At 40.8% G+C, this 27578-nt stretch overlaps 1 protein-coding gene across 1 annotated transcript in view; it reads right to left on the bottom strand.

The window, feature by feature from the left end:
• The window catches only part of Adgrg4 (adhesion G protein-coupled receptor G4), a 95940-nt gene extending 68896 nt beyond the window's left edge, over positions 1-27044 (bottom strand). The window contains exons 1-2 of the mRNA XM_038315882.1: positions 26504-27044; positions 1218-6929 (exon numbers count right to left, since the gene is read on the bottom strand). Of these exons, the coding sequence (XP_038171810.1) occupies positions 1218-6929; positions 26504-27044 (6253 nt within the window). The remainder of the gene's footprint in view (positions 1-1217; positions 6930-26503) is intronic.
• Positions 27045-27578: the final 534 nt, after the last annotated feature.

The raw sequence follows: 27578 nt of genomic DNA, 5'->3' as shown, positions 1-27578 counted from the left end.
CTTCCACAAGTTGTCCAATTTCCTCCGCAAGTACACAGTGATACACATGCCCCCACATGCATACATAAAATAAATAAACAAGTAGGGGGCTAGAGAAATGAATCATCAGTTAAGGGCATTTGCTGCTTCTGCACAGGACCTGTGTTTAGTTCCCAGACCCACATGGTGACTCGCAACCACCTATCACTCCATTTCCAGGGGACTCAACACCTTTTTTCTGGTCTCTTTGGGCACCAGGCATACATGCGGTGAAGATACATACATGCAAGCAAAAACTCATACATATAAAATAATATAAAAATAATAAAAATGAAATAAATTAAGCAAATGGTTTAAAAGTTACAGAACTGTTAATATTTGAACAAAATGGAAGTCAAATACTCCCTAAGCATTTCTAGTCAGCTCAATGTAGGGATTAGAGAGGGTTCAGACCTACACAGGAGGAATTCAAGAGGCAAGACACAATGATACAATTGTCGTTTTTATGTGTATGTGTTGTTTTGGTTTTTGTTGTTGTTTACAGTGATGATGGTGGTGGTGGTGGTGTGTATGTGTGCGTGTGTGTGTGTGTGCATGTGTGTGTGTGTAATTTCTGTTGTGTGGAAAACATCATCAGACCTGAAGGCATATGATCATTTTTCATTTACTTATTTGTTATATGCATTTGTGTTTTGCCTACATGTATGTCTGTGCACCATGTTCATGCCTGGTGCCTCAGGATGCCAGAAGAATGCATCAGATCTCCTGGAATGACAGTTGCAGAGGGTTTTGAGTCTCCATGTGGGTGCTGGGAATTGAACCAGGGTCCTGTGGAAGAGCAGACAGGACTCTTAATAACTGAGCCATCTCTCCATCCCTCCCACCCCCAGTATGCTTTTACAGGGTAAAGATGATGTTCCTAGTCTGTATTCATATGGGCAGAGTCACAATCAGGACATCAAGAACAAGACAACTGTACAGAATGCTTCAAATGCCATACTTTGTGAAAAGACCCACTTGTAACATATTTAAGTAAAGACAAGAAAGACAGCTAGAGAGGTCTGTGCCTAGAAAAGGTAATTGCATGCCAAAGATGTTAAGAGGAAAAGAAACACATAATCCTTCTCTCTCATTTTCTGCCTTCAGAAAACTCGGAGAACAAACGACCCATTCATTGTTCGTGTACTCTGTTAAGGATATGTGAACAAAATACTTGTAAAGATATATGAATAAAATACCTGTAGACACTGTAGCAATTGGCGAAGTAGATGCTTGTGAAAACAGAAAGGAAAACGTGGAGTCTACCCAAGTTGACTTAAAAGATGAAGAGATTAATGAAGACCCAGTCGCTGTAGAAGGATGGGTCATCTCAGCAGACAGCAGTGGAAATGAGGGCCCTATAGCTGTGGATGCAGTAGACAGGTCGTGACTGCTTACAGGTGATGTACTCTTTCTGCTAAAGGACGTGAATTCAGACGTAGTCCTGGAGTTATGAGCCGCAGTAGCCCTGGGGGATGATTCAAGGGATGTAGACGTGTATGGACTTTCACCTTTGGCTTTTGTAGCTGTGAGCAGAGAAGTCAGAGAGTCAGCAGCGATGACACCTAGTGTAGCTGGAGGAGTGCTTTGGGTGGGAGTGGTGCTTCCATCCGAAAAGGATACTATTGGAAAGTCAGGGGATGCTGCTATTGTGTCTGAAACTGAAAATATCGATTCTGCCATTTCTCCTGCAGGGGAAGTTAGAAGATGCGAAGGATTAGATACAGATGCCAGAGAGCCTGGAGGGAGACTAGATAAACTCCTAGTTGGAGAGGTAGCCCTGGAAATGGCAGCCAACGTGGTAGGGAGAACTGTGGAAGATATTGATAAGGAAGTATTCTCAGATAGCCCAAAAGTAGGAAGGCTTTCTGATGTGAAAATCGATGGCATTGTCTCACTGTCTCTAGAGACCAGACCAATCTGCAATGTTGATGAAGTCCCAAGAGTAAAGTGAGGTCTTTCTGTTTCCACTCTGTCTGCTGTCATTACACTAATTGTGAAAACTGGAAGCGGGGTGTCTTCTTCACCTCCGGCCATGTTTCTGGAGGCTGTAGGTAGAGACTGGGTAATCCCAGGTGTGATTCTTGTTCCCTGTGCTGGGAACTCAGCCATTTGAGATGTAAGGGGAAACTTGGCCTCAGTGCTATGAGGTGAGTAAAGAAACGATACCAAAGAAGGTGGAGTTCCAGGAGGTTGGGTCCGTGAAGGGTATAAAGCAGGAGTAACCACACATCCATTGCTACTTGTTAGGTCACTGGTTAGCAAAATAGTTTCTGACGAGGAAGTCATCTTTCCTGTGTCGCTGGAAAGGTGGATCTGTGTGGACTCTGCACCTTCTGTAGGTGTAGGGGTGCCTTTAAAGTTAGTCAAAGATGGGGAAACCTGAATATTCAAGGAAGTATAAAAACTATCTGAAGGTTTAGATGAAAGCCCACTTGCAGGGATGGTAGTTGCTGAATAGGTATTAATGAGCTCTGTCTCTCCACCACTCTCAGAAGATGGGGAATTGTTGGTAATCCCAGGCAACATGTCCAGAGTAGTAGCCTCATTTTCTTGTGATGGTTGCTGGGTTGTTGAAAGTAACAAAGAAAACATGGTCTTTGGGGTGAAGGAAATGGCTTCAGTATTCCTAGAACTGAGCGGAGAGGACGAAGTGGCATCTATAACTGAAGTCACTGTCCCAGACACCATAACGGTTGGACTAGTTTTCATAGATGAAAAATCCAGCTCTGTTGGAGAGGAAGCGGGTGCAGTTGTATTCTTAAATGGCACCTCTACCTCTTCTGAATTAGTGAAAGTAGGGGAAACCACTGTGCTTTGTGAAGTAGGTCCAGCATACGATACTGGTGTGGTACCCAAAGTCGATGCTTGAGTGTTTTTTGTAGGCTTAGGGGGAGATGAAGACAATGAAGAAGAGAATGCCCAAAGTCTTGTGGGGGTGTCAGAAGAAACCACTGTAGTTGAGAAAACAGAGTTATTAACTGGCATTGATGACTTCTCAGACTTCAGTCCTGAAGTACCTATAGAGACACTTTTCAAATGGCCTGAGTTTGTTGTTCGGAAAGACTTAGTCATTAGTATCATAGGGGTGTCAGAAACCTTTTTAGGGGTGAAGGTAGTAATGCTGAGTGGCAATGAAGACATCTGGTGAATAGGAGTGGACGTTCCCATAGAGATCTCCCCAGGAAAGTTTATAGGTTTATTTGGAACAGAAAAGACGGTGGTGCTCCCATCGCGAGTGATCATTGTAAAATTGGTGTCAAGTGGTCCAGGTGTGAGAGTAGAGAAGGACTTAGGGAAAGTCTGTGTGCTTTCAGAAGTGGAAGAAGCAATCCATGTTGACTCAGGTTGTGTCTTTGATAAAAGAAGGTGTGAAAGAGTTGTGTTAATGAGCACAGGATGGGATGTTCTAGCTGTCCTGGAAGTTGTGGCGTCTACGGATGAAATAGCCTGGTGACTTGTGTCTGAATGAGTCACAGCAGAGGGAGGATATTCCAAAAGGGCACTTGTCCTTTCTTTATCAGGAGACAAAGACTTGGTTATTATCTGAACTTGTGAAGGGAGTGCTGTTTCCTCAAGACTAGTTGACCCTTCTGAAACATGAAGACCTATTATGGTACTTGAGGTCAAGGTTTCTGTGGTCTGTGTGCTCCCAGAAGAAGATGTGGCGAAATTCAGAGAAGCTGGATTCCCAGGTAGAATCTCGGATGGCAAATGTGTTTGATGGCTGGAGATCTCTGTGGTCTCTGAAAGTTCTGTGTCTGTCATTTCCCAAGGGAAGGTGCCCTGGGAGTCCGAAATAAAGGAAGTCTTGGATGGGGAAATTTCTGCCACCCTTGTAGTTCTGGGGATTTGCCCCATGGAGGTTTTGGTCTGTTCTTTCTCAGAAGATAACATAGAGGTTGCAGCCGCCAACTGGGTGGAGACGGGTGCGTTTACAAAATATGCGGTAGATTTGGTTTCTGCTGAGGTAGTAAGCTTATTGACAAAGGTGTGGAGGGACACGGTCTCACTACCAGTAGATGTCTCTGCGGGTCTAGAAGCCATACCAACATCTCCGCTGCTACTAAAAGTATAGGGAGAGCTAAAAACATGCGTGGAATCCTCAACTTGAGATCCAGATGGTGTTGCTACCAATGTAGATGTGGTAGAGTTAGCGTAAGTAGAGGAAACAAGAGTAATGTTCTTAGCGGGAGGTCTTGAGCAGACAAGAGTGTGTACCGATGGACTTCCTGGGTCAGCTGAGATCGAGGGGAGGGTGGTTACAGCCTTAGTTATCACAGGAGTGGGAGGTCTCAGTGAGGAAACTGCCATGGGTGCTGTTGAGGAAGGGACGGTTGTGACTCCTGACATGGTAAGAAGTGAGTCACTGTGGGTAGGTAAGATATCACTGGCTGTGGACGCTGCTGGGCTCGCTGGTGGCACCACTGCTGTGGTCATTGCCCCTGTTGGTGGAGGAGAGCCAACTGAGAGCATAGATGTTGTGACATCCCTGGCCAAAGTAGAAGGCTGAGGCAGGGTAACCTTGGTCTCAGAGAACAACACCATAGTGGTGGCAGGAGAGGTGACAGCAGAGACATTAACTGGCAGTGAGAACTTGTGGGTAGTGGGTTGAGGGACTTCTGAGGAATGAGTCGCTGCAGTCTGTGGAGGCGAGATATAAGGAGAGAAAGAAAGAGCTGTCTTCTGTGAAGAAGTAGTAGAGAAAGTGGCTCCCATTATCCTTGTGGAAGAACCCAGAAGTTCAGGGAGTGTCTGGGTGCTCGGAGAAATGGGTGATGAAGCTGAGTTCCCCTCAGATGTCTCTGCAGTCCTGTGCACTGTATAGGTATGGGTTGAGTTAAAGGGTTCTGGAGTTCTATTGTATGAACTCTTAGGTGTGCTTTGCATCAGTTTTGTTGAAAAACAGCTTACTCCCATCCCAGTAGTTGCAGTTTGGTTACTCGATGCAGTAGTCAATTTGTCTATATCTGGAAAGGGGGAAGCAGTGACGGAAGCTGTCACCATTTGCGCTGATTCATCTGTTGCTTCCAGCATTGCTGCAAATGGAGAAACCTCAGCTACTGCTGCTATAGTTGATTTTACCTTAGGATGATGGGAAGTGGTTTCTTTTGTCACAGTGGTATGGAATCTCTGTGTTGTCGCAGATATTGGTTGGGGGACCATAGTATCACCAAATGTGCTCATACCATTTGTATATATCTGTGCTGTCTCAGAAGTGCTCTTCTCAGTAGAAAAATTTGACTTAATGGCAGTGAGGGTAGATATAGCCACTGGTGGAGCAACTGTCTCCCTTGGTATTGAGGGAAGTTCATTTGCAGCTACTGTGGGCTTGGAGTTGCTTTTCCATAAGAAGGTGGTGAGTTTAGACTCAGGCTGACTAGTTATAGATGTGATTCCAGCAACACTGGAGAAATTACTAAGCCACTGGGATGTTGGTTTGGTTGGAGCTATTGTATACCTGACAGTGGTAGCATCAGAATTGGTGGTACCCTTGCTGTCTGTGGATGTTTCAAGTAGAGTGACATTAATTGTCATGGATGAATTGTCTATTTTAGCAATATTATCTTGGAATGATGATGTAAGATTTTCATTAGGCATGAATGCAGGTGTAGTGGTTGTATTCCTAGAGGTCAACAGTGTCTGATCTGGCTCTGGAGTCCAGGTGGTGAAGAACTGATAGTCAGTTTTCTCAGTTACAGATGTGAGACCTGATTCAGACGCATTATATGTAAAAGATGACTCAGTAGAAATCAAAGTGAGCATGGGCTCATCAGTTGTGGGTGTATTCTGGGTGTGTACTAGCCCTTCCATGGTAGGGAATAGTGAAGTTTCGGCCAAGGGAGGGACAAGTTTGGTTGTGGGAGTTAAGGCTAGATGTGTACTCTCAGTATCAACTGTCAGTACACCCTGATTTCCAATGACTGGAGAGGATTTAGTGGAAGAAAAGGCCATAGGAGAGGTCTCTTTAGTCATAGGGGTAGATATAGCATCCTCCATTTTGGATGAAGAGACATCTTGGAAATTTGTAGGTACTGACTCTGTTTTCGTTGTTCTTAGGGCAGATGTGGTCTTCATAGGCAACACTGAATGGGTGAATGCCATTTCTGCATTAGTTGTTGACAAGGTAGATGCCACATGATTTCCGGGAAAAACAGAATTCATGGGAGCAGCTGTGGAGGTGAGCAGAGAGTCTGTAGGGAAGGTTGATACAATTCCAATGTCAGTAGCAATAGCTGAAGTCTCTTCTAGTGTGGACCAAGGCGCAGTTCTGGAAGCTGGAGATACAAGAAATTCTTGCCCAGATTTAGAGGTAGGGAGTGTAGCAACATCTGTGTGCTTGTGTTTGGACCAAGGTGTTGTAGACATGGATGTTGACTCAGTCACCAAGAATAAAGTTGTCTTCCCAACAGCTGACTGGAATTTAGATGTTAAAGTTTCAGGTACAATAAAATTCTTGGTAATTCCAGATGTGTCAAAGAAATCAGCAGCTGTAGTTAGATGAAAGGTTTCGGTAGCCATGACCTCCACTACTTTTGTTGTCTTTGTTTTTCCTAAATGTGGGTATTGAGTTACTTTCATGGAGTCAGTAGCAGCAGGAATGGGTGTGCTCTGGGTAGGCGGAGGGATGGCAGTTGAAGTAAACAAGCTATCTGAAAATGGAGCTGTCTGAGCCATAGATGTCTTTAAATCTTTTGATACACTCACTGTAGCTAGAGGTGAGGGTATTGTATTAGAATGTGATATAGCTGCATGACTGACTGTAGAGATAGGCCTGCTTTCTGGTGACACTGTAGACAGATGTACAGTTTTCCGTGCATTTAGCCCAGTAATTTGAGAAGGAGTTGTTAAGTCTATTTGCTGGGAAACAGTTGTACTTCTTTCTTGAATTGTCATATTTTCAGAAACAACTGAAAAATCAGAAAGCATGTGTTACTTCAGATTCAGCCTTAGAAATTAGAGACAATTCTTTAAGAAAGAGCTCTATAATTTCTTTTCATTTTTAAAGAGAGGTAAGTATCAGAAATAATTGTGTTGTTTGATTACTTAATTTTTCTTAAGATGATTTTCTACTTTGTAAATCTCTATCTTTTCATAATACCCTGGATAAATAACTAGTGGGAAGACATTTATTGCATAGTATCTGCATAAAAGACATGGGCACTTGTACAAAACTGTACACTGATTGAGGTGATTCACCTTTGCAAAGAGACCCATCGAAACGCATGGAAGAAGAAATCAATAGCCTGATTAGTTCACATCCATTACTGAAACTCAATTGTGGAGTTAAAAATCTTGCCAAAAACTTCAGCTTTGGATTCAGTCAGATGTAGTTTTAGATTCAGGCTTTATAACTTGCTTTATGGCCTTAGTCTACTTCTCTGTGCTTCGGCACCTTCCTCTGTGATATGAGAATTATAATCCTGCCTTATAAAACTTACCTGACACTTATGAGTTAATGTGTACAAACCACCAAGCTTACTGTCTGGTGCCTAGAAAGTAATAAATGAAAAGTTTCTTTGATTTTTGAGCTGATTAGACCTCTTCTTCCTTTTTCCCCACAAGGCAGGGTCTTGCTATGGAGACTAGATTTCTTCTCAATTCCTCACCCTTCTGGTTCAAGGAATTACTGGCTCGCAGTTCTCTGACCAGCTGCCTTGGTCAAATTTCTATCAGTCATTAGAATACTGAGGATTGGATCAAAAAGTCTTGAATCTTGACCATCTATGTGTGTGCATATGAATATATATTTGTAGATTATGCATGACTGTATATGTTGTAAAAACCTACATTATAGACATTATAAACACATGTAATAGGAACTTCAAAGGCTGTGATAAAATAAAACAAAGTATAATACCTTCTAGCACCCTATCATAGTGTCTATTCACCCCATATGACTGTGCAATCCTGCTGTGAAGACCACAGGAGCATAGTTTATGCTCCTTTTCAAGTCAGTTAAACTTCACAAGTATGGTGAATGCCATTAGAAGCCCCGGGAGGAGGAGAAAGCTTTAGACCATATTTCCTTCCCTTAGAGAACTCAGACTCGTATTGGAAATTTCATATGATTGAGATATTTTGCTCAGTTGAGTTTTTGTTTGTTTTTTTGTTTTTGTTTTTGTTTGTTTGGGGTGAGACGAGGTCTCACTGTTTAGTTCAGCCCTAAAACTCACTATGTAGCTCAGGCTAGCCTAACTCAGGATCCTCCCATCGTAGCTTTACAAGCATTGGGAAGCTCAGGCACGTGCTACCACGCTTGACCTGAAATGTTTACTTTTTAAAAAAAGATAAAGTAGTATTTTAAACATAACAGTAAAGTGATATGATTTATAATAAAGCCAACAAAAGAATATAATCAGGCTCCATATTTCTTTAAAGTATAATAGAAAATTAGTGCAGCAAAAGAGCAAAACTGGCTTGAAGATGAAGAGATGCTAACTTAGAACAGTGACGACTCTCAACCTGGGGGGGGGTCACAACCCCTTTGAGGGGGTCAAACAATCTCTCCACAGGAGTTGTATATCAGTTATGCTGCATACCACCTATTTACGTTAGGATTCATAACAGTAGCAAAATTCCAGTTATGAAGTAGCAACGAAAATAACTATGGATGGAGGTCAGCACAACATGAAGTTCATTATTAAAAGGTCCCAGCATTAGGGAGACTAATAACCATTGTCTGAGAAGATGGCCACATTTGAGCAATGATGGGGCTTGTGGAGAGAAGACAAAGACATATGGCAGCAAGAGTGGATGGAGAAAAAAGTCATCTCAGCTAGAAGTGAGAGGCAGTATGTATTGATGAAGAGTTCAGATGAGACTGGGATCTGAAGGGGAGGTGACATGCTTTGCGTATGGAACTCTTATCCCAAGCCAAGTGCTGTGCCATATGCTATCCTGTTTAATCCACCAAACCACTTTTTTTATGGAAAATATTGTAATTATCACCATTTCAAAGTTGAAGAAATGGAGCTCCAGAAAGTTCACACAACTGGCTCAAGTTCATCTTGGAAGTTCAAGGTTCCTCGTCTGCTCATGTCCTCTGTACCTTCCCTTGAGCAGTCAAGCATGGACAAACCCAGTACAAGAGGATGCCTTTCTCCTCCTAAAAACTCATGATCGCCAACCTCAAATGAGCCTTCCACGCTGCCTCCCACTACTTCTCTCTGTTCAGTTTATGCTCCTATTCTGCAATAACCCTTTCAAACATGCCCCATTGTCAAGCACCGCCTCCACATGTTTATCAGATAATCACGCCTCCTTCTTCAAAGGAAAAAGTAATTGAGATCATCAGACAGAAGTTCAACTGTAATTGAGATCCTGTCATCTGCTCTTTCACAGACTTTGCCTCGCTTTTCCCTAATGAGCCTTTCCCTCCTGGTTTAAAACTTATTCTCCTCTCTTACAATAAAAATGAAAATACCACATCCCTCTTGCCCATACCCCCCCCCATCACATCTAAAATTCTGTGAAGTCACTTATGCCAGATTGCCTGGACCAAGCTTTGTCCCAACCCCTCCTCTCCTTTAACTCCATGGTGCTTTCCCACCTAGACTAACAACTTACATTAAGAGACAAATGAATCTCTCTCTAGGTCAGATCTCTATTCTGAGCTCCACACTTTTAAGAAGCAATAAGCCACTTTGCATTATCTTTTGACTAGTTCATTAATACCTCAGACTGAACATACCCTAACTTGAACACATTACTTTCTCTCCATGTTGGGTCGTCTAGTGTTCCTTCACTGAGTAGTCAGTCCACTCTGTTATGCCAGCCCATCCTTCTCCGGGTGCCTCTTCCATTCTCTCCCTCCCTTGCTATAACCAACCCATCATCTTGTCCTAGAGATCAACCCACTAAATATCCCTTGACCCCATTAATTTCTTTCACTCTCCATTGCTTACCTTCCAACAGGTCCTACCCTCTTTTGGGTTGTTTTTCTATTACTTTTGAGATTATACTATAATTGTTTCTCCCTTCCCTTTATTCCTTCCCAATCTTCCTATATAAGCCCCCTTGCTCTCTTTCAAATTCATGGCCTCTTTTTCACTAATTGTTTATATATACATATATATGTCTCTGTGTGTATGTATGTATTATGTGTGTATGTGTATTCCTAGATATAATCTGCTCCATCTGTATAACATTACTTGTACATATGTTTTCTCTTTATTTTAAATTTTTTATTAATTTTACATATCAACCACAGTTCCCTCTCCCTCCCCTCCTTCCACTCCCCCCACTTGCTCACCAACCCATTTCCTATCCAGTCCTCCAAAAGAGTAAGGCCTCCCATGGTGAGCCAACAAAGCCTGGCACATTTAGTTGAGGCAGGACCAAGCCCCTCTTCCTGCATCAAGGCTGAGCAAAGTATCCCACCATATGAAACGGGGTCCAAAAAGCCAGCTCATGCACCAGGGATAGATCCTCGTCCCACTGCCAGGGGCCCCCTCAAACATTCCAGTATGCAGTATGTATGTTTTCAGGGATGACCACTTGTTGGGTAACCAGTTGGTGTGCTCTTCCCTGGAGAGGACAGTTTCTCCCACTCTCAGCGCTCCTCAGCTACCTGTAAAGTCTCTGCCAACTATGCTTGGATGCCTTCCAATCCATCTCAGATGCAACAAATATGAACATTTGAAAATGCAAATCAGATTGAGTCTCACACAATTCTCTCTCTCTCTCTTTCTCTCTCTCTCTCTCTCTCTCTCTCTCTCTCTCTCTCTCTCTCTCTCTCTCTCTCTCTCTCTCTCTCTGGCTAGTGTAAATTTGGGCTAGGTCCTACCCTTTCTTGTGAGCCTCCCCCTACCAACTCAGTGTTTAACGTTTAATTCCACCAGAAGAGCTTTGCTCATGCTGCTGCCACTAATTGCAGTTTCCCCCCATAGTTCCTCAAGTCAGTAGCACCTATCCAGCCTTCAGGCATCTACTCATGTATCACTTCTTCCGAGAAGCCTCCCTTCTCAAATGCCCATGACTAGCTCATCAAGGACGATTGCACTACCCCATACCTGTTCTTTAGAGCATTTACCACAGCTGCGGTTTTACATGTGGTACTACACGTCTGCCTTCCTCAGTAAGACATAGAGACATAAGCATAGCCTTTAACTTCTTGCCATTTTAACCAAGTTTCTAGTGAGTGCCTAGACCATGATAGATGTTTAGGACGGAAGTTTTGGCTTAGTGAATAAATTGAAAAGATGGGGTCAAAATAATATGAAGATCCCTACGCCTACAGCTCCCGGAGAGGAATTGCTGGCACTGCGCAGTAACAAAGAAGAGGAAGAGACAAAGAAGACAGAGGACCCTCGGAGGTCACACACTTTGCTTTTGGGAAAAATCACAGAGGGTGGATGATGCTCACTGAAATAGGAAAATATCCTGTTAGACCTGGATATGTGTAACTTAAGGTGGGGACAGAACATCCGAGAGAAAATGGCACTCAGTAAAAGTCACAAGTGAGTCACAATCTTTCTTCAATTCAAATCTCTCAAAATAAAATTGCGCATATTTATCTTAGAGAAATTGGTATTTTGAATTTACCTGCCTGAGAAGCATATTATCTATGATGTAGAAATAATTATGGCAGTAGACAACTACTGGCTTATGACACAGCCTTGATTACAATTAATTCTTTTTGCATATACAGAAAATCTAAAGTCTGTATAGGACGCTTTTAAGATTTTGTGGCCATGTGAAAGTAAAAGGCTAACAATCAGAAGCCTTCAATCAACTATATAGATGAGTTCATGAAAGCGCATGAATGAATAAAGGAGGAAAATCAAAACTGTATAAGAAGTCCATCTTGCTTTAAGGCAGTGAAAACATTGTTTGCCCTACCAGAGTTCCATCTCTTAGGCCTTGCCAGGAGGCCATTTTGTTTCTTTAGTACATGATTCATTTTAAGATTTCTGCATTTAAATTTGACAATGGCCATAAGTGAAAAGAGTGGCAGGATTTGGGTGTCTAGTTGTACAGTTATTTCCTCTCAGCTAATTGGATTTGCAATCCTCTGCCTAAGACATCACTTCTAACACACATGAGAAGAGTGGTCACACAGAGCTGGGATTGCTCTTGGACATGATAACTACTGGTATTAATAGTTTACGAGCCCTATTCCTTTAGTAGCTGAGCTGCAGTCAGGTTTGGGGGTTTTGGTTTTTTGTATTTTGAGGGTAATCTTAAATGTCACATACACACAAAAAGCCCGTCACCTGCTTAGATGAGGCATTCAGAACACTATTAATCTGTAATACGTAACAGGAAGCATTTTTTATTTTTATCAAGCAGAGGCGAGGACTCTGCAATAATTTAATCAGAATGAGCTGAGCCACCAATATAACTAGTCTCATTTTTTTCCAGTAAGTCTATCAAAAAGGAAACTAAGATTTAGAAAATGCTTTAGAAAAAGGCCATGTGTGGCGGCCTGCCTTTAACCACAGTACTCCAGAGAGGCAGATGAACTCGGACTTCAAGGTCAGTCTGGACCATAAAGTGAGTTCCAAGACAGTCGTGGCTACATAGAGACACCCTGTTTCAAAAAATAAAATTAAAGCAAGATTTAAGAAAAAAATAAAAGCAAATGAATTGAACAAAATTGCAAGCAGGCTGAGTTTTAAATATCAGAGATGGCCTAGGAAACAATGTATCTTGTGTTGATCCATGTTAACCTGAAGCTTGGGTTTGTATATTTCAGAAAACGTTCTATTGAATCTTTCAGATGCAAAGACTTCTATTATTTTTTTCTCTGTAAAATTATTATTACTAAAGATTCAAATCTTCATTCATTGAAAAATCACAGAAATATTGCATTGTTTGGTTTTTTGGTATTTTAGGTCTTTTTAATGGTCTTCTAGATATTAACTCTGTCAAGTGTATAATAAAGATTTTCTCCCATTCTCAAAGTTATCTTGACTGTTTCCTTTGCTTTGCCAAACCTTTCAATTTGTCAATTCTTAATCATCCTCTCTGAGCTATTGGAGTCCTTCTCCGAGAGTTCTACCTTACAACTCGTGTCTGGAGGCGTCTTCACCAGGCTTTCCTTCAGCAACCAATAAGCACAAAAGAACCTCTTTAGGAAAAAGCAAATTAAAACCACAGATTTTATCTCACCCCAGTCTTAATTTCCATCATTAAGAAGACAAGTATCAACCAATGTTGGCAAGGGTATGGAGGAAAGGGAACACTCACAGACTGTTGGTGAAAATACCCGCTAATCCAGGCATTATGAAAATCAGTATGGAGCAGTGGAAGTTCCTCAAAAAATTAAATATGTAACTACCGTATAACCCAGCTATGCCATGCCTAGGTATATACCTGAAAGACTCTGAGTCAGCATATCACAGACATTCCTGCACATCCACATTTATCATAGCATTATTTGAAAAAGCAAACATCAGCTTGTTGCCTGTCAAGTGATGAGTGGATAAATATCATATATATATATATATATATATATATATATATATATATATACATACATACATAATGGAGTTCTATTCAGCCATAAAGAACAATTGTGTCCTTTGCTGATAAATAAATACAACCAGAGGTCATCACATTAAGTAAAATAAGAAAGACAAATACCACATAATTTTTCTTAATTATGGGTCCTAGAATTATTTATAGATACAAAAAATTACATACATATATACATATATAATAAGAGATGGAGAGAGATTGGGAGAAAGAAGGAGACTATAGGAAGAGGGAAAGAGGAAGGAGGAACTTGCACCCCTAAATGCATGAACCCCAAATACTCTAAATGCAAGAGGAAGAGATGCAAAGACTGTACTCAGTATAACCAAGGAAAAACAAACTTTGATACTAAAAAGCTAAGTTCTACAAATGCTGAACAGCAATCATCCAAATAGCGTCCAAGATACACATCTCAATGGAAGGCATCATACTGCTAAACTTAAACGTTACAGTGAACTTGCTAGTCCAGGAAGTGAAACCCAATGGAGATCTCAAATTACAGACATTCCCTGGAACAATATCCACCTTAAATTTGTCCATATCTCAGAGAGAAACCAATCTTTAAAACAGGAATCTGTTGTAAGAATGGGGGATTGATATAGCAGTCATTCTGGGGAGAAAACTTTGCATCAAAAGATTCAATGGGAGATTTTTCTGAAATATCCACACCCATGCTTCTGTGATTGAAATAGAGCAATAGAAGCTGCACTATTTCCCAGGCAGTCTCTGGCTTTCAAACGCTAAAGTCTAGCAATCCATGACAACGAAGCAACAAACGTGTTCACGCTCATTAGTGTGCAGTGTAAGCTGATTGTGAACATAAACTGCTTCGATGATTTCTTCATTGGGGCTCCTCATCCACATGCACTTTGGGTTTTAGCAAATTGAGCAATGCAGACTTTCTCTAGCCCCATCATTTTGGACAAGTTCAATTCGCTGTACTTCTGCTTCATCAGTCTCTTTTCTCCATGTGGTAAAGATTTTTGCTTATGGTCTCTAAATGCTATACTTATCGCCATTGAATATAATGACTGTCCTACTCAGAAATAAAATTTTGCAAGTGATTGAGGCAGCTACAATGCTAACCATGTCAGCTCTGTCATTTTGTTATATGCTATTTGTCCACACACACACACACACACACACACACACACACACACATATGCACGCGCGCGCGCGCATGCGCGCTTCTATTGCCTGAGAACTGGTGTTAAAAAGAAAGCATGTTTCTCAACAGAACAAGATGGCACAGACCCACTTTCCCCTGCAGCACCTCACCACTAAGTACAACTACAAGACCAGAAAATAGCACAGTACAGTGGTTCTCAACCTTTGGGTCATGACTCCTTTAGGGTTAGAACAACCCTTTGACAGGGGTCATATATCAGATACCGTGCCTATCAGGTATTTATATTACAATTCATAACAGTAGCAAAATTGCAGTTATAAAGTAACAATGAAGATAATTTCAGGGAACCATATCATCAGGAACTGTCTTAAAGGGTCTCAGCATCAGGAAGGTTGAGATTTGCTGGTAAGGGAACATAAAACTATGATACGAATTATAAAGAATCTTGGCCAAGACTCAAGAAAGCAAGCTGGATTAATGCTTACCACTTCACCACCCAGGCAAGTAGTCTGACTTTTTTCCCTTGGTGTTGTTAAAAACTCACTTTTATGATATTTTAAATAGATAATGCAGCCATGCGGTTCAAACAAATTTTTAAATTGGCAATAAATTTGATCCCATCTGCTTTTCCATCTCCCAAGTCAGCTGACTCTCGGAAGAGCCTCTATTTTAATTCTTTTATTTAAAACCTTAAATTTTGTGGTTTTTTATTATTAGAGTAAATGGTTTTCTCCTTCCTATTTTTATTTTCTATTTTCATAGCACAACTGAAAATTGCCTTTTTAACCCCACTTCTCCCCGCTAAAACTATTTCTCTTTTAGGAAAGGAGGGAAGATCTCTTGCATGCAGCTAGAAAGCCCTGACAGGCAACAGATAAAAGAGCCCCTCTACTAGTATCTGCCTGGTCATGTCATGCCGGGCTAAGGAAGCACCATCAGGGAGCAAGCAAGAGGTCTCATTATTGGAGGCTCAGGCATCATGGACCTGTGACCTTCCATTTGTGGCCTCATTCCAGAAATATGTCCCATGGGCCTCATCCCAGAAAGAAGAGGACCATAACTGACATTATAGGAGGGCCTCCCGTGCATCATGGTACCAGGACATGGAGGTTCGGGGAGCTTGGGGGAAGTAGGATCTTGGCCTCTGCAGGAGAAAGAGCAGAGAATGGAGCGAGAGGTTATATCTTTTTTTGTTGAAATACGGCTGCAATATTGTCAAACGGGTTTCGGGCTTTCTCTTTCATCCATTTCATAGTCTCTTTGCACTTCCTACACTGCAGGGGGGTCTTTCTCACAGATGAGGAGTCATGGGAAAAATACATATCACAACAGTAGGAATAAAGCTTGGGCATGCTACTCTGTAGGCCACTAGCTGCCTAGTTCCTGATGTTGTTGTTATTGCTAGCATTCTTCTTCTTCTTCCTAGGAGTAAAGGAATGCCATAAGCTGAAAGCCTCCCCTCAGCCAAACAACAAATGTGACCCAAGAGCTGGGATCCCAGTCACCAACCTGGCGACAGAATAGTCCAAGTGGACTTACTCTCTTTCTGGATCCAATAGGAGGTTCTCTAACAACATTCTACAAGCCTGACACCATCAGCGAAGGCAACTGACTGGGAGGCCTGCTACCAATAAGCAGCCAAATGAAAGGCCTCTCTATCCCTACGGGCCTGAGGTCCCTTGCCTGACCAGTAGATAGCTATTTAATAGTATCTGGGTCAGGAAAACTATTTTTTTCCATTGCCCCAAGAGTGTCTGGGCTCATACAGAAACACAAATCCATAAAAAGGAAGAATGGTGGAGCCAGTAACAACAAGTGGTCTGGTTTAGCAGCCTCTTTGTCTCTGGAGCCCTGAGATTTTTCTCCCCATTCAAGGACAACAAGGCAAGCAATGGGGACCCAGTGGCAGCAGGTGGCCTGACCCAGGAAGCCTGATTGAAAATTTATCTTTTTTGGTTCAAAGACACAGATAAAGCAAAGTCAAGAGACATCACCAAGGAAATCACAGCCCACCCCAACCCCTCCATGAGAGAATCCAGATTCCCAACCTGAAGAGAATCATTATGTTTCTCACATAGGCAGCCCTGCCAGGGAGCAGTGGGAGCCACAGAGTCACGAAATAAACCAAGTAAGACAAAGTAACACCAAAGGGACTCTAAAGATTAATCTGCATTTAAAAGCACAGCTCACAAAGATAGAGTAAGTCTTGTGTGCTAAACCTAAACATGATGGCTCCCTGCAGAAGTTAAAAAATGTAAATAAGACCCATTCTCTCCTCACATGGACCAGACATCCAGGACACAAAGACAATCTGAATGAGAAAAGACAATCGGCTCACAGTAACACCAAGATGAACCAAGTGCTGGGATTATCTGACAAGAATATTTGATGAATTCTATTACCAAATGTTTATTGTTCCTAGCATTGGGTTTCATTGTAATGTTTTCGTGCAGGCATATAATGTACTTTAATCATGTTTATCTCACTACCCTTTCTAAATCTGCTCCTCTTCTCTAATAATCCCTTCTGTTTTCATGTATTCCATTTTCTATATTCCATACAGGTGAATATAACAAGCTACCTTCAACTTTGTGAGTTTGGTTTATTCCGCAGAATGTGACAGTTACAAATCTCTTCACCAAAATATTAGCAACCTGAATGCAGCAGTCTGTAGAAGTCCTATACCATGATCAAGTGATGCTAGCTCCAGATATGCAAGACTTGTTAAGCATTGGGAAAACAATCAACATCCATGATATCAAAAAGTTAAAGATGGAAAATTGTAGTGAGGAGCTGCAGTCTGGCCTGCTTTTCGTCCCGCCCGGCTCCCGGCTGCCTGGCTAGCTTGTGCCCCAAAATAACATCACAAAAACTGCATTCATTTAAACACTGCCCGGCCCATTAGTTTCAGCCTCTTACTCACATCTTGATTAACCCATATCTAATAATCTGTGTAGCACCACGAAGTGGTGCCTTACCGGGAAGATTCTAGCGTAAGTCCATCTTGGGTCGGAGCTTCATCGCATCTGGTCCAGAGAGCAGAGGCATGGCGATTTATTACCTTCCCTTCCCAGCATTCTGTTCTGTCTACTCCGCCCACCTAAGGGCTGGCCAATCAAATGGGCCAGGCAGTTTCTTTATTAACCAATGAAATCAACTCAAACAGAAGACCCCCCCTACATCAGAAAATGACATGCTCTTATCAATTGATGCATAAAAAGCATTTAACAAAATCTTATCACATTCATTCACGATAACATTTTTCTGTGGGTAAGGAATAGAAGGTATTTGCAGCAACTTGAAAAGAGTTTTGTCAAGAAATCCACAGCAGAAGCAGGAGAAATAGCTCAGAGGTGAAGAACACTAGCTGCCCTTCCAGAGGACCTGGGTTCCATTCCCAGCAGACACATGGCTGCTCACGATCATGGGTAACTCCCTTCCAGGGGACCTAACACTCTTTTCTAACCACTGTGAACACTGAGCATGCACGTGGTGCACAGACACATACACAGGCAGAACACGGTGTGATTTTCCATAAAAGTAAACGTTAAAATGAGAAGAAATGGTCAAACGCTGAGTGCTTTCCTACAAAGACTGGGAATGCAGCAAAAGATAGAGACTCTAGCTATATCTCCTCATTGTAACACAAGAAAAAAGAAATAAAAAGTGCTAGAGTCTAGGGCTAAGAGTCCTTGGATTTAACCCCAAACCCACAAACTGCAAAAATAAATTAGACTTTATTGAGTTTCTGCCCTGTGAAAGCCCGTATGAAAGATTTTTTTTTAATTCTTTGGAACAGAAGACATTTTCAAAGTAGCTATCAAGTATTTTCAGTGTATCTATTAGCGAAAGGACTTTTAAAACTAAGTGGGTGGATGAGAAAGGACAGTGGATCTGTTGGGAAGAACTGGAGGAGGGGTGAATATGAGCAAAAAATGTACGAAACTTTCAAAGAGCTAATAAAATTTAATAACTACAAATTTTAAAACCTAAACAGTAATACAAACAAATGCCCTGATTCTATTTTTAAAAAAAAAAAAAAAAAAAAGCAAGAGACAAGAACAGCAGGGTGGTGGCACACACCTTTAGCCACAGCGATCAGGAGGCAGAAACAGGCAGATCTATGAGTTTGAGGCCAGCCTGGTCTACAGAGCGAGTTCCAGGACAGCCAAGACTGTTAACAAACAGATGTCAAGAAAGCAGAGAAACTGGATTACTCTGCCAGTGTGGATAGGAATGAACATCCACCTGTACAGAAGTTCCTTATAAAACCAAACCCACAACTGTCACATGATCCACAAGCTAAACTAAGCACTGACCACAGAGGAAAACAACTTTTTCTTACATGAAACCATTCACAACATTTTTGTAATAGACCCACACTGGAATCAATCCAGGTACTCTCCACAGGTTAAAAGAAGATTTGTGAACCAAGCATGCCGTCCGCAATGAAAGGGAACAACCTGTTAGGTTGAGCAACAGAAAGTCACACTCAAAAGGCCACATGCTGCACAATTGCATTCATATATTTTTTCAATTTTATTATTTATTGATTTATTTCTGTGCCTGGGGGTTTTGTCTGCATGCCTGTCTGTGTACCACACATATACCCAGTATCCTCTGAGGCCAGAAGAGGGCTTCTGAAGCCACATATTTTTATATTTTTAAGATGACAAAATTTTAGAACCAGAAGATATAATCATCATCATTAAGAGGCAGGGCCTGGAGAAAACTACGTGAGCTGGGTATGGTGAGAGAGTTCAGCATGAGGGAGGTCGATGGTGTAAAAAGTACTCAAAACTGACTCTGGTGGTGGATACACCAGTAAACACACATGATAAAAATCACACGGAATTTAATATACACACAAAAATGTGTGCCAGTATAACTAGAGAAATCTGAAAATGATGGTGTATTATAGCAACATTAGTATCCTTTTTCCTATACTAAAGTCTTACATAATGTTACCATTAAGGTAAACTATGTGAGGTATAGAAGGAATCTCTAACTGTGCTGGAATATACAGTTATTTTATTAAAACTTTTGGCTAAAAAAAAAGCATGTGGTGGGGGTTGGGAAGATTTCTCAGTGGTTGAGAGCACTGGCTGCTCTTCCAGAGGACCCAGGCTCAATTCCCAGCAGACACATGATGGCGCACAACCATCTGTAACTCCAGTCCCCGGGGATCCAATGCCCTCTTCTGCCCTCTGAGGGCACTAGGCTCACACATGGTACGTGGAAATACATTCAGGTAAAACGGCATACACAGAATAGAAACACATTTTTAAAATTTAAATGAATACAACAACTATAAAATCTCCTACTGCCCAAACAGTAAAGCAATATTAAATATCAAATACAAATATTCATTTGTACTGCAGGGATCTCAAAATCCATGGGATCCAGTCTATTGTGCCACACTCATTCTGTTTCTGTTTATAAACAAATGATCACTTCAGAAATGACATACATGAGTCAACCTGTCTGTATGGTAAAGTGGAGATAATCCATGCGAAAGCACAGGGGCCTATGGGCTTAATTGCCATTTGCTCTTTCATTCTAGATTAAATTGTGTTAGTGTAGTCATTTGGAGCTGGAGATCAGAGGTATAGAGTAGCTGAATATTTATGAGGCATTTGGTGGCAGATGTACCTGCCAACAGAATATTAAGTAGAACATTTAGCAAGATACCAAATTCTGGTTGTGATTTGGATATATCAACTCATATTAAATCTGTGTGTTGTTCTAGCTCACATACTGCATCTGGCTTTTCTTTCAATCACAACCTCTGTAAATATAATTCAATGTGTTGATTAAATTTGTGAGAACTAATGGTGACCAGAAACTGCCACAAACAGAATTGCCCATGGGGGTATGAAAATCCAAAATGAGTATCTTTGAATAATAATAAAAAAAAAAACGGCTTTGCCAAAATGGTACCTGATTTCAGTTCTCAAGTAAGGAAGTAGTAAATGAATCTTGTACAAGAGAGACCAGCTACAGACCCCATCTCTGAATCTACAGAATGTCACCCTGCGGGAGAATACCAATAAGGGAGGTCGAAGTGAACTACAACGGTTCATGCTCATCTTTCCTGATGAAAAACGAGGCTAGCAGAAAGAATTGATACACAAGGGCAAGGCCAAGATGCCTGTTAGCTGTAGAGCCCATCACCACAGAATTATCCGGATGAGAACCGATAATTGGATAGAAGGATTAATAGCGGGGCAAACAAAGGCCTTTAGAAAGTACACCGACAATACAATCCATCTCTGCATATTTCATAAAGTAATCCAAGGCAGCTGGAACAGTCTATCAATTAATAAAGCTCAACAAATAAATGCCTCCACAGATGGAGGACTGCTATGTTTTAATAGACTGTAGATTTCCCAAGATGGACTCAATTCATAGTGTTTCTTTCTTTTCAATAGGAGGGTCTCTGATACATCACCAAGAGGAATTTCATTTCTGTGTATTTGGAAGACTCGTTGTCTTCATGTATTCACACATTAGACCAAATCCTTCGTTGTGTCATGTTTCTGAACGGAAACTAAGAGAAGAACTGAAGTTTTTATTGGTGCTAAATGATTGCTTCAAGGATTTTTGTCACCACCTACTACTTTAAAATCATGGAGGCTTTTGTCATGGGCAAAACTGGAAACAAAAACTCCTTTAAATGGCTGGACCTTATGGACTAAAGTATAGGACACCCTCACTCTACTATAGCCATTCTATAGCCTATACCTCCAAATAATCGGGGAGTTCTACATTTTCTGAAATTAAAATATCACCAATCCACACAGGTTAAGAAAAAGATACAGGCCGGGCGGTGGTGTCGCACGCCTTTAATCCCAGCACTTGGGAGGCAGAGGCAGGCGGATCTGTGTGAGTTCGAGGCCAGCCTGGTCTACAAGAGCTAGTTCCAGGACAGGCTCTAAAAAAGCTGCAGAGAAACCCTGTCTCAAAAAACCAAAAAAAAAAAAAGAAAAAGATACAGTAGAGTAATGAACCCAATAGTGAAACAGCAAAATATTCATGTTTAAACCAAAGTTCCTTTCTGCATAAGTACTTAACAATTGTTACTTTTGAGGAGACTCACTTGGGGTAAGGGATTGTAGTGAATGGAGATTTTATTTATACCTTTATGTATTATCTTTTTACTGTATTTATTAATTTTACCTGGAGAGGTATATTAATTTTAGTAAACATTGATAAAATAACTGGGTAAGTGCTAAGATCAAAAAAAATTATAAAAGTTCATTTACTTTTTCTGAAAAAGTAGTATTCTTAGGAAAAAATTCTACAACATTTCAAGCCAAAGAACAAGATGCATACTCACATGAGGAAATTTGTTGTGGCATTATTTGTGGCTGAAACAGTGAAGCAATTTAAATATTCATCAATCGTAGGTCAGCTAAATAAATTAAGTTACATATATACCATGAAATATGGAGAACTCCAAAAATAGATTTAAATGCACTTTTATGTCCATGATAATACTACTGTTAAATCAACTTGTAGGACAATATGTAATTAAGTATGTGTGCTTTATTTATTAAATTGTACATTCCATACATATACATACATATGTGCATATGTACTTATATACAACATAAAAATATATTTTAAGAATAGATACCTCTATAAAAAAAACTGAAGGGTAAGTTTTGCTTTGCACATTTTTGTATTGTTAAAATTATTTCATTCACAACCATGTATATTGCATGGTGAAATTTTCAAAAATAAAGAAACTGATCTTCCCAGAAATAAATTCATAATAACCAGCACCTTTACAGTTACTATTTATCACCATGCTGTTTAAATATTCTTGAGTTAGCTCCAACTGTCGTGAGTACATGGTCATTAAACCTAGATAGGGGTCATGGTTTTCTGTTACATGTTCCCCCAAAACCTGTTCTCATAAATAAAAATGCATATGTATATATATATATATATATATATATTTATGTGTAAACAGATTTATTGAGATTTGTAACCTAGTAATGTGCTCATTAAAATTGATCTTTAAGGGTCATAATCCTTCTACAGACCATAAATACAAATGCATTAGACAGAAGCTGAAGCTAGGCTGTAATCACTCATACTTATCCACCATGTTCCTAGCTGTCCTGTGACGAAGACAGAAATGAGACAAATTTTATGCTATTACCCTTCCTTTAGTGGTGAGGATGGCGGTGACTCAAGCTGCTTGCCTAATTCTGGCAGGTGGGCTATCAGCGGGAGAAATTCCCTGTAAAGAAAGCACCTAAGACCCTAGAAGCACGCAGAGTCACAGAGTCTCCTTAGTCAAGTGGTTCTCAACTGTGGGCCATGACTCCTTTGGGGGTTCAATGACCCTTTCACAGGGGTTTCATATTGGATATCTCCATGTCCAATATTTCCATTGCGATTCATAACAGCAGCAAAATTACAGTTATGAAGTAACAACAATAATTTATGGTTGGGGCTCAGCCCAACCTTAGGAACTGTATTAAGGAGTTTCAGCATTAGGAAGGCAGAAACGCCCTAGCTTAGACTGTTTGTTCTGCATGGTGTAGGAGTGAAAGGAACATGGATTTTGTAACATCTCTGCTTAAATGCCAGCAGCACAGCTTCCTTGACTGGTAACCTTAGAGAGTGCTCATCACCTCTCTTTTCTTAATCTTTCAAATGCCTAGACCTTGGCAAGAACTTGGTAAAAGGCAAGAACTAATATTTCCAGAATATACCGGAAACTGGAGCCTCTGTCTTCGGGGGGAAAAATCTATGTGGCTGCTTTAGACAATGTCAAGGGCCTTTTCAACTCAGTCTAGGCTACTCTGTCCCTTGGTTTAGGAACTCTTATTGAAAGGTTTTGAAAGAACACTTGGAGAAACCTGAATAGGAGAGAGAACATCTTCTGTTCTTTTGCTTAATTGTCATTTTAAGTAATGTTTTTTCCTGTTTGGTATTTTGGGTTATTACGTATTATACTAAGAAGGACTCAGCCCAAGACAATGGATTGTATCTTAAAAAGTGTACAAGACACGTTGCTTTGGGGAAGGTCTAAGACCCTCCCTACTATATCTAGGCTGATCAAGGTATCCATCCAAAGTGAACAGGATCCAAAAAAGCCAGTATAAGCAATAGGGACAAATCCTGGTGCCACTGTCAGTGGCCCCTCAATCTGCTCAGCCATACAACTGTCACCCACATCCAGAGGGTCTAGTTTGGTCCTATACTGGTTCCTTTCCTGTCTGGCCACAGTTGGTAAGTTCCCATTAGCTCAGGTAAACTGTCTCAGTGGGTGTCCCCATCATGGTCTTGACCTCTTTGCTTGTATTCTCACTCCTCTGACTCTTTGACTGGACTTTGGGAGCTCAGCCCGGTGCTCTGCTGCAGGTCTCTGTCCCTGTCTCCATCAGTTGCTGGATAGTGGATGGGAGGTGGGATGGGGGAAGGTGGAGGGAATGGGAGGAGGAGAGGGAGTGGGAACTGGGATTAGTATGTAAAATGAAAAAAAGATAGTTTGTTTTCTTTTAAATTTTTTTTTAAAAAAGTCTACAAGAGAGAAAAAATAAATGAGGGTTGTGCAGCACCTTAATTTTAGTTAGACTTGGTTATTTATCAGCCATTTGGTTGGGGGGGAGGGGAGAACTCTTCCTTGTGTTTTCAAAGGCTGCTCTAAAGCTTGTGGATTTATAAGGGCTAGTCTTCTGGTTCCTTAGGGCAAAAGTAAAGTTTCATTATATGTTGAATAAGCCATTCAGGCTTGATTTCTTAATCTCTAACTCAGTTTTGTAATTAGAGCCAACTAGAACCAGTCTCCTTTATTTGGAAGACCTCAAAAAGGAGGGAAAACAACAACAAAACCAGTGTCTTCACCTAAAATCATAAAGAATAGTTTTTCTATTCTTCCATACTGGTCCCAAAGCAACAGAAACCCAGTGCAATGTGTTGCTGCCTTCAACCCATTCTGCACCCAGAAAGCATATCCCCCAAATGCTATGTGAACATTCCTGAGTCTAGATCTAGGCCCTATTCTTTGCCTAACTTGTTGCCAAAGTCAAAAGAACAGAATGCATAAGTTTCTGAAAAATCCTATTGTCACTGAACACATGTGCTTCAGGGATGCTGTTCTTGAGCATGATAGAAATTGAAAGGAAAATGCCATTGTATCGAGAAAAAAGTAACCCTATATTGCCATCTCAAAACCAGAGAGAAGGATAAATATACATATATAATTCCAAGAAGGTTTTGGTTAACATCATTATACCAAGAAAAATAATATATATGTGTGTGTTATCATATTTATGAATTACAATATATAATATAATTAATAGTAGATATGCATATATATATATATTTATTTACCAAAAGGAATCAGGTCTAATTGGCAAAATGGCTGACTCTTAGGCTGAACAGAAAAAGGTATGAAATGAGCCTGCAGTATTCCTCTTTTACCAGACAGCCAGAAAATATGGAAAAAATGATGGAATGTGTCAAAGGGACAGGGGAGCTAGGTTGAAGGGTTCTCACTGGCCAAATATGCAACAACTGTCATATCAAAATAAGCGATAGTAACAATTGGAAACCTAATGAGTAAATTAGAATCCATAAGCTCATGTCTACACAAATAAACATGAATTAATTAATTAATTTGGAAGAAGGAAGATGTCTTCCTTAAAATAGAATAATAGACTAGGAGAAGCTGGACAGTGGTGGCACACACCTTTAACGCAGCACTTGGAAGGCAGAGGCAGGCAGATCTCTGCCAGGTTGTGGCCAGCCTGGTCTACAGAGCAAGTTCCAGGACATCCAGGACTGTTGCACAGAGAAACTCTGTCTTGAAACAACAAACAAAAAACAGTTTGATAGGAGGATGTTTACATTGTCTCCAAACATCTCCCAAGAAATTAATTGCAAAGGATACCACATTTCCAGTGACAAACTCTGACAGACATCAAAACCAAGTGATCAAATTTATCATTATGAATATGGGGACAATTTGGCCCCATGTTTCTACTGAGAGAACACAGCATCACTTTTGCAGTATTCTTACCAAAAATACGCAGCCAGAATTTAGCTACCAAAATATAGGCAAATCCAAACTAAGGTATGGTCCACGAAACAAGTGGGCTATATACTAGGAATGTCTAGGTTACAAAACAAAAGGAAGGACTGAAGATGTAAAGAGACTTGGTAACTAGATGCAATGCATGGTTGTAAAACAGAACTTAGGCCAAACAAAAATTACAAAGGAAATTATTAGAATAGTTGACTAAATTTTAAGATCAGCTAGGAATTAGATGTTAATGTTGTATTCATGTGAAAATTTATTTTCTTCACTGTGATACAATAATACAATTTCTAATCCTTAGGGTACATATGCTGAGACAAATGGGAGTAAGTAAGAATCATGCTTTCTTCTTACTCTCTTGATCCCAAAACAAATGAGGAATGTGATATGGGGTGTGTGTGTGAGAGAGAGACAGAGACACAGAGACAGAGATGGACAGAGACAGAGACAGACAGAAACTGACTGACAGACAGATGGGCAAATGCACAGCAAGAAAGAGGTGAAAATGAGAAGAATGATAAAGCAGGTGGACAAAAAAAGGTTAACCATTGACAAGCACAGGTAAATAATCTATAGATTTTGTTGTTCACATATGTCCTCTATGAGTTTGAAGTTATATTAAAAATAAAAGGGAAAAGAAAACAGTGTTTTCTCTACATCAAAAAGCAGGTTACAAAACTGTAGGAGCCTTAGGTGCCTTGGGGAAAGACCGAGCCTAGATCTAGGAATGGATAATTTCAGCCTTTTTTGTGAACAGAGCAGGGATGCACCAATTCTACCCTTGCTGAGGGAAAAAAAAGGTGTAAGTTACTCACGACAGCGCAGTCTCCTGTCAACAGTTGGACTTATCTTGTGCATGAGCCAAACGTCATCTTCCCAGCTAACTACGTTTCCATATAAGCATGTCATAAACTCCTCATTTTCCAGGATGCGGTCCCAGAGCTGAAAGTAATACAAGCTACCGGTAAAGCGAGGTACCATAGTTTTAATTGGGCTCTCTCCATTCCTGGGAAAGTGCCCTATGACCAAAGTCCCACCAGAAGGCAGACTGTGTGGCTGGTCCATTATTGCAAGTATCCTTTCTCTGTTCCGGAAGAGCTCTAATCTGCCCCTCACCCCATCCCATGTCAAGCACATGGTGTGCCAGTGAAGCGGAGTCAGGCAATAGCTCATGGAAAAGGTCTTGCCAAAGTTGTACAGGATCAGCTGCTGCTGGTCTCCCGCAAGTCCAAGGTCTATATCTTCTCTTCCCAGGAGAGTATTATTAGTAATATAAGAGAAAGCCGTCCAGTGATGGGAGCTGTCAGTCATGGATATCAGATCAATGCACGCTGTGAGACGGCTGAGTTCAGGCATGGTGTTGGCCAGACTGACATATGTCTCGCCTTCTCCATAAAAATCCAGCCTTTTTCCTTTCAGGGAAAGTGAATCTGTGCAAATTTGGAGAAAAAGAAAAGAGAAAACAAATGAAATTTCAGGTGATTTTTTTTCCCTATCATCTTTGACAGTATAGTCAAATTGTACAATATAATTATGAGTCAATCTTGATGCAAATAAGGAAATAATAGATATACAAAAATCATCTCTATTTGACAGTGATGTGTGATTCTTTTGGCAGACGAGTTTCTCCCTGGTTCTATTTTACCTGGGCTAATATGAAAAGTTAGATTAAGTGCCCCCAAGCACACACCAGCTGGACAGTTTGGACACATAAAAGTGTGGCTAGTGGGAGGAAAAAGGCCGAGAAAAGGCAGCCTGGACTTCAAATTCGCTACACAGTCCTCATGCATATAATCAAAAGAGAATTATTTCCACCCACTTAACTGCCTTATTACATTCATGATGCAACAGCAATTTGCTTCCCCAATGCCTTTTTCTGAGCCAAATGAC

Source organism: Arvicola amphibius, chromosome X, assembly GCF_903992535.2.
Source record: "Arvicola amphibius chromosome X, mArvAmp1.2, whole genome shotgun sequence".
NCBI classification, from domain to species: Eukaryota; Metazoa; Chordata; class Mammalia; order Rodentia; family Cricetidae; genus Arvicola; species Arvicola amphibius.
Note: the sequence above shows the minus strand (reverse complement) of the source record. Positions and strands in the feature narration are given on the sequence as shown.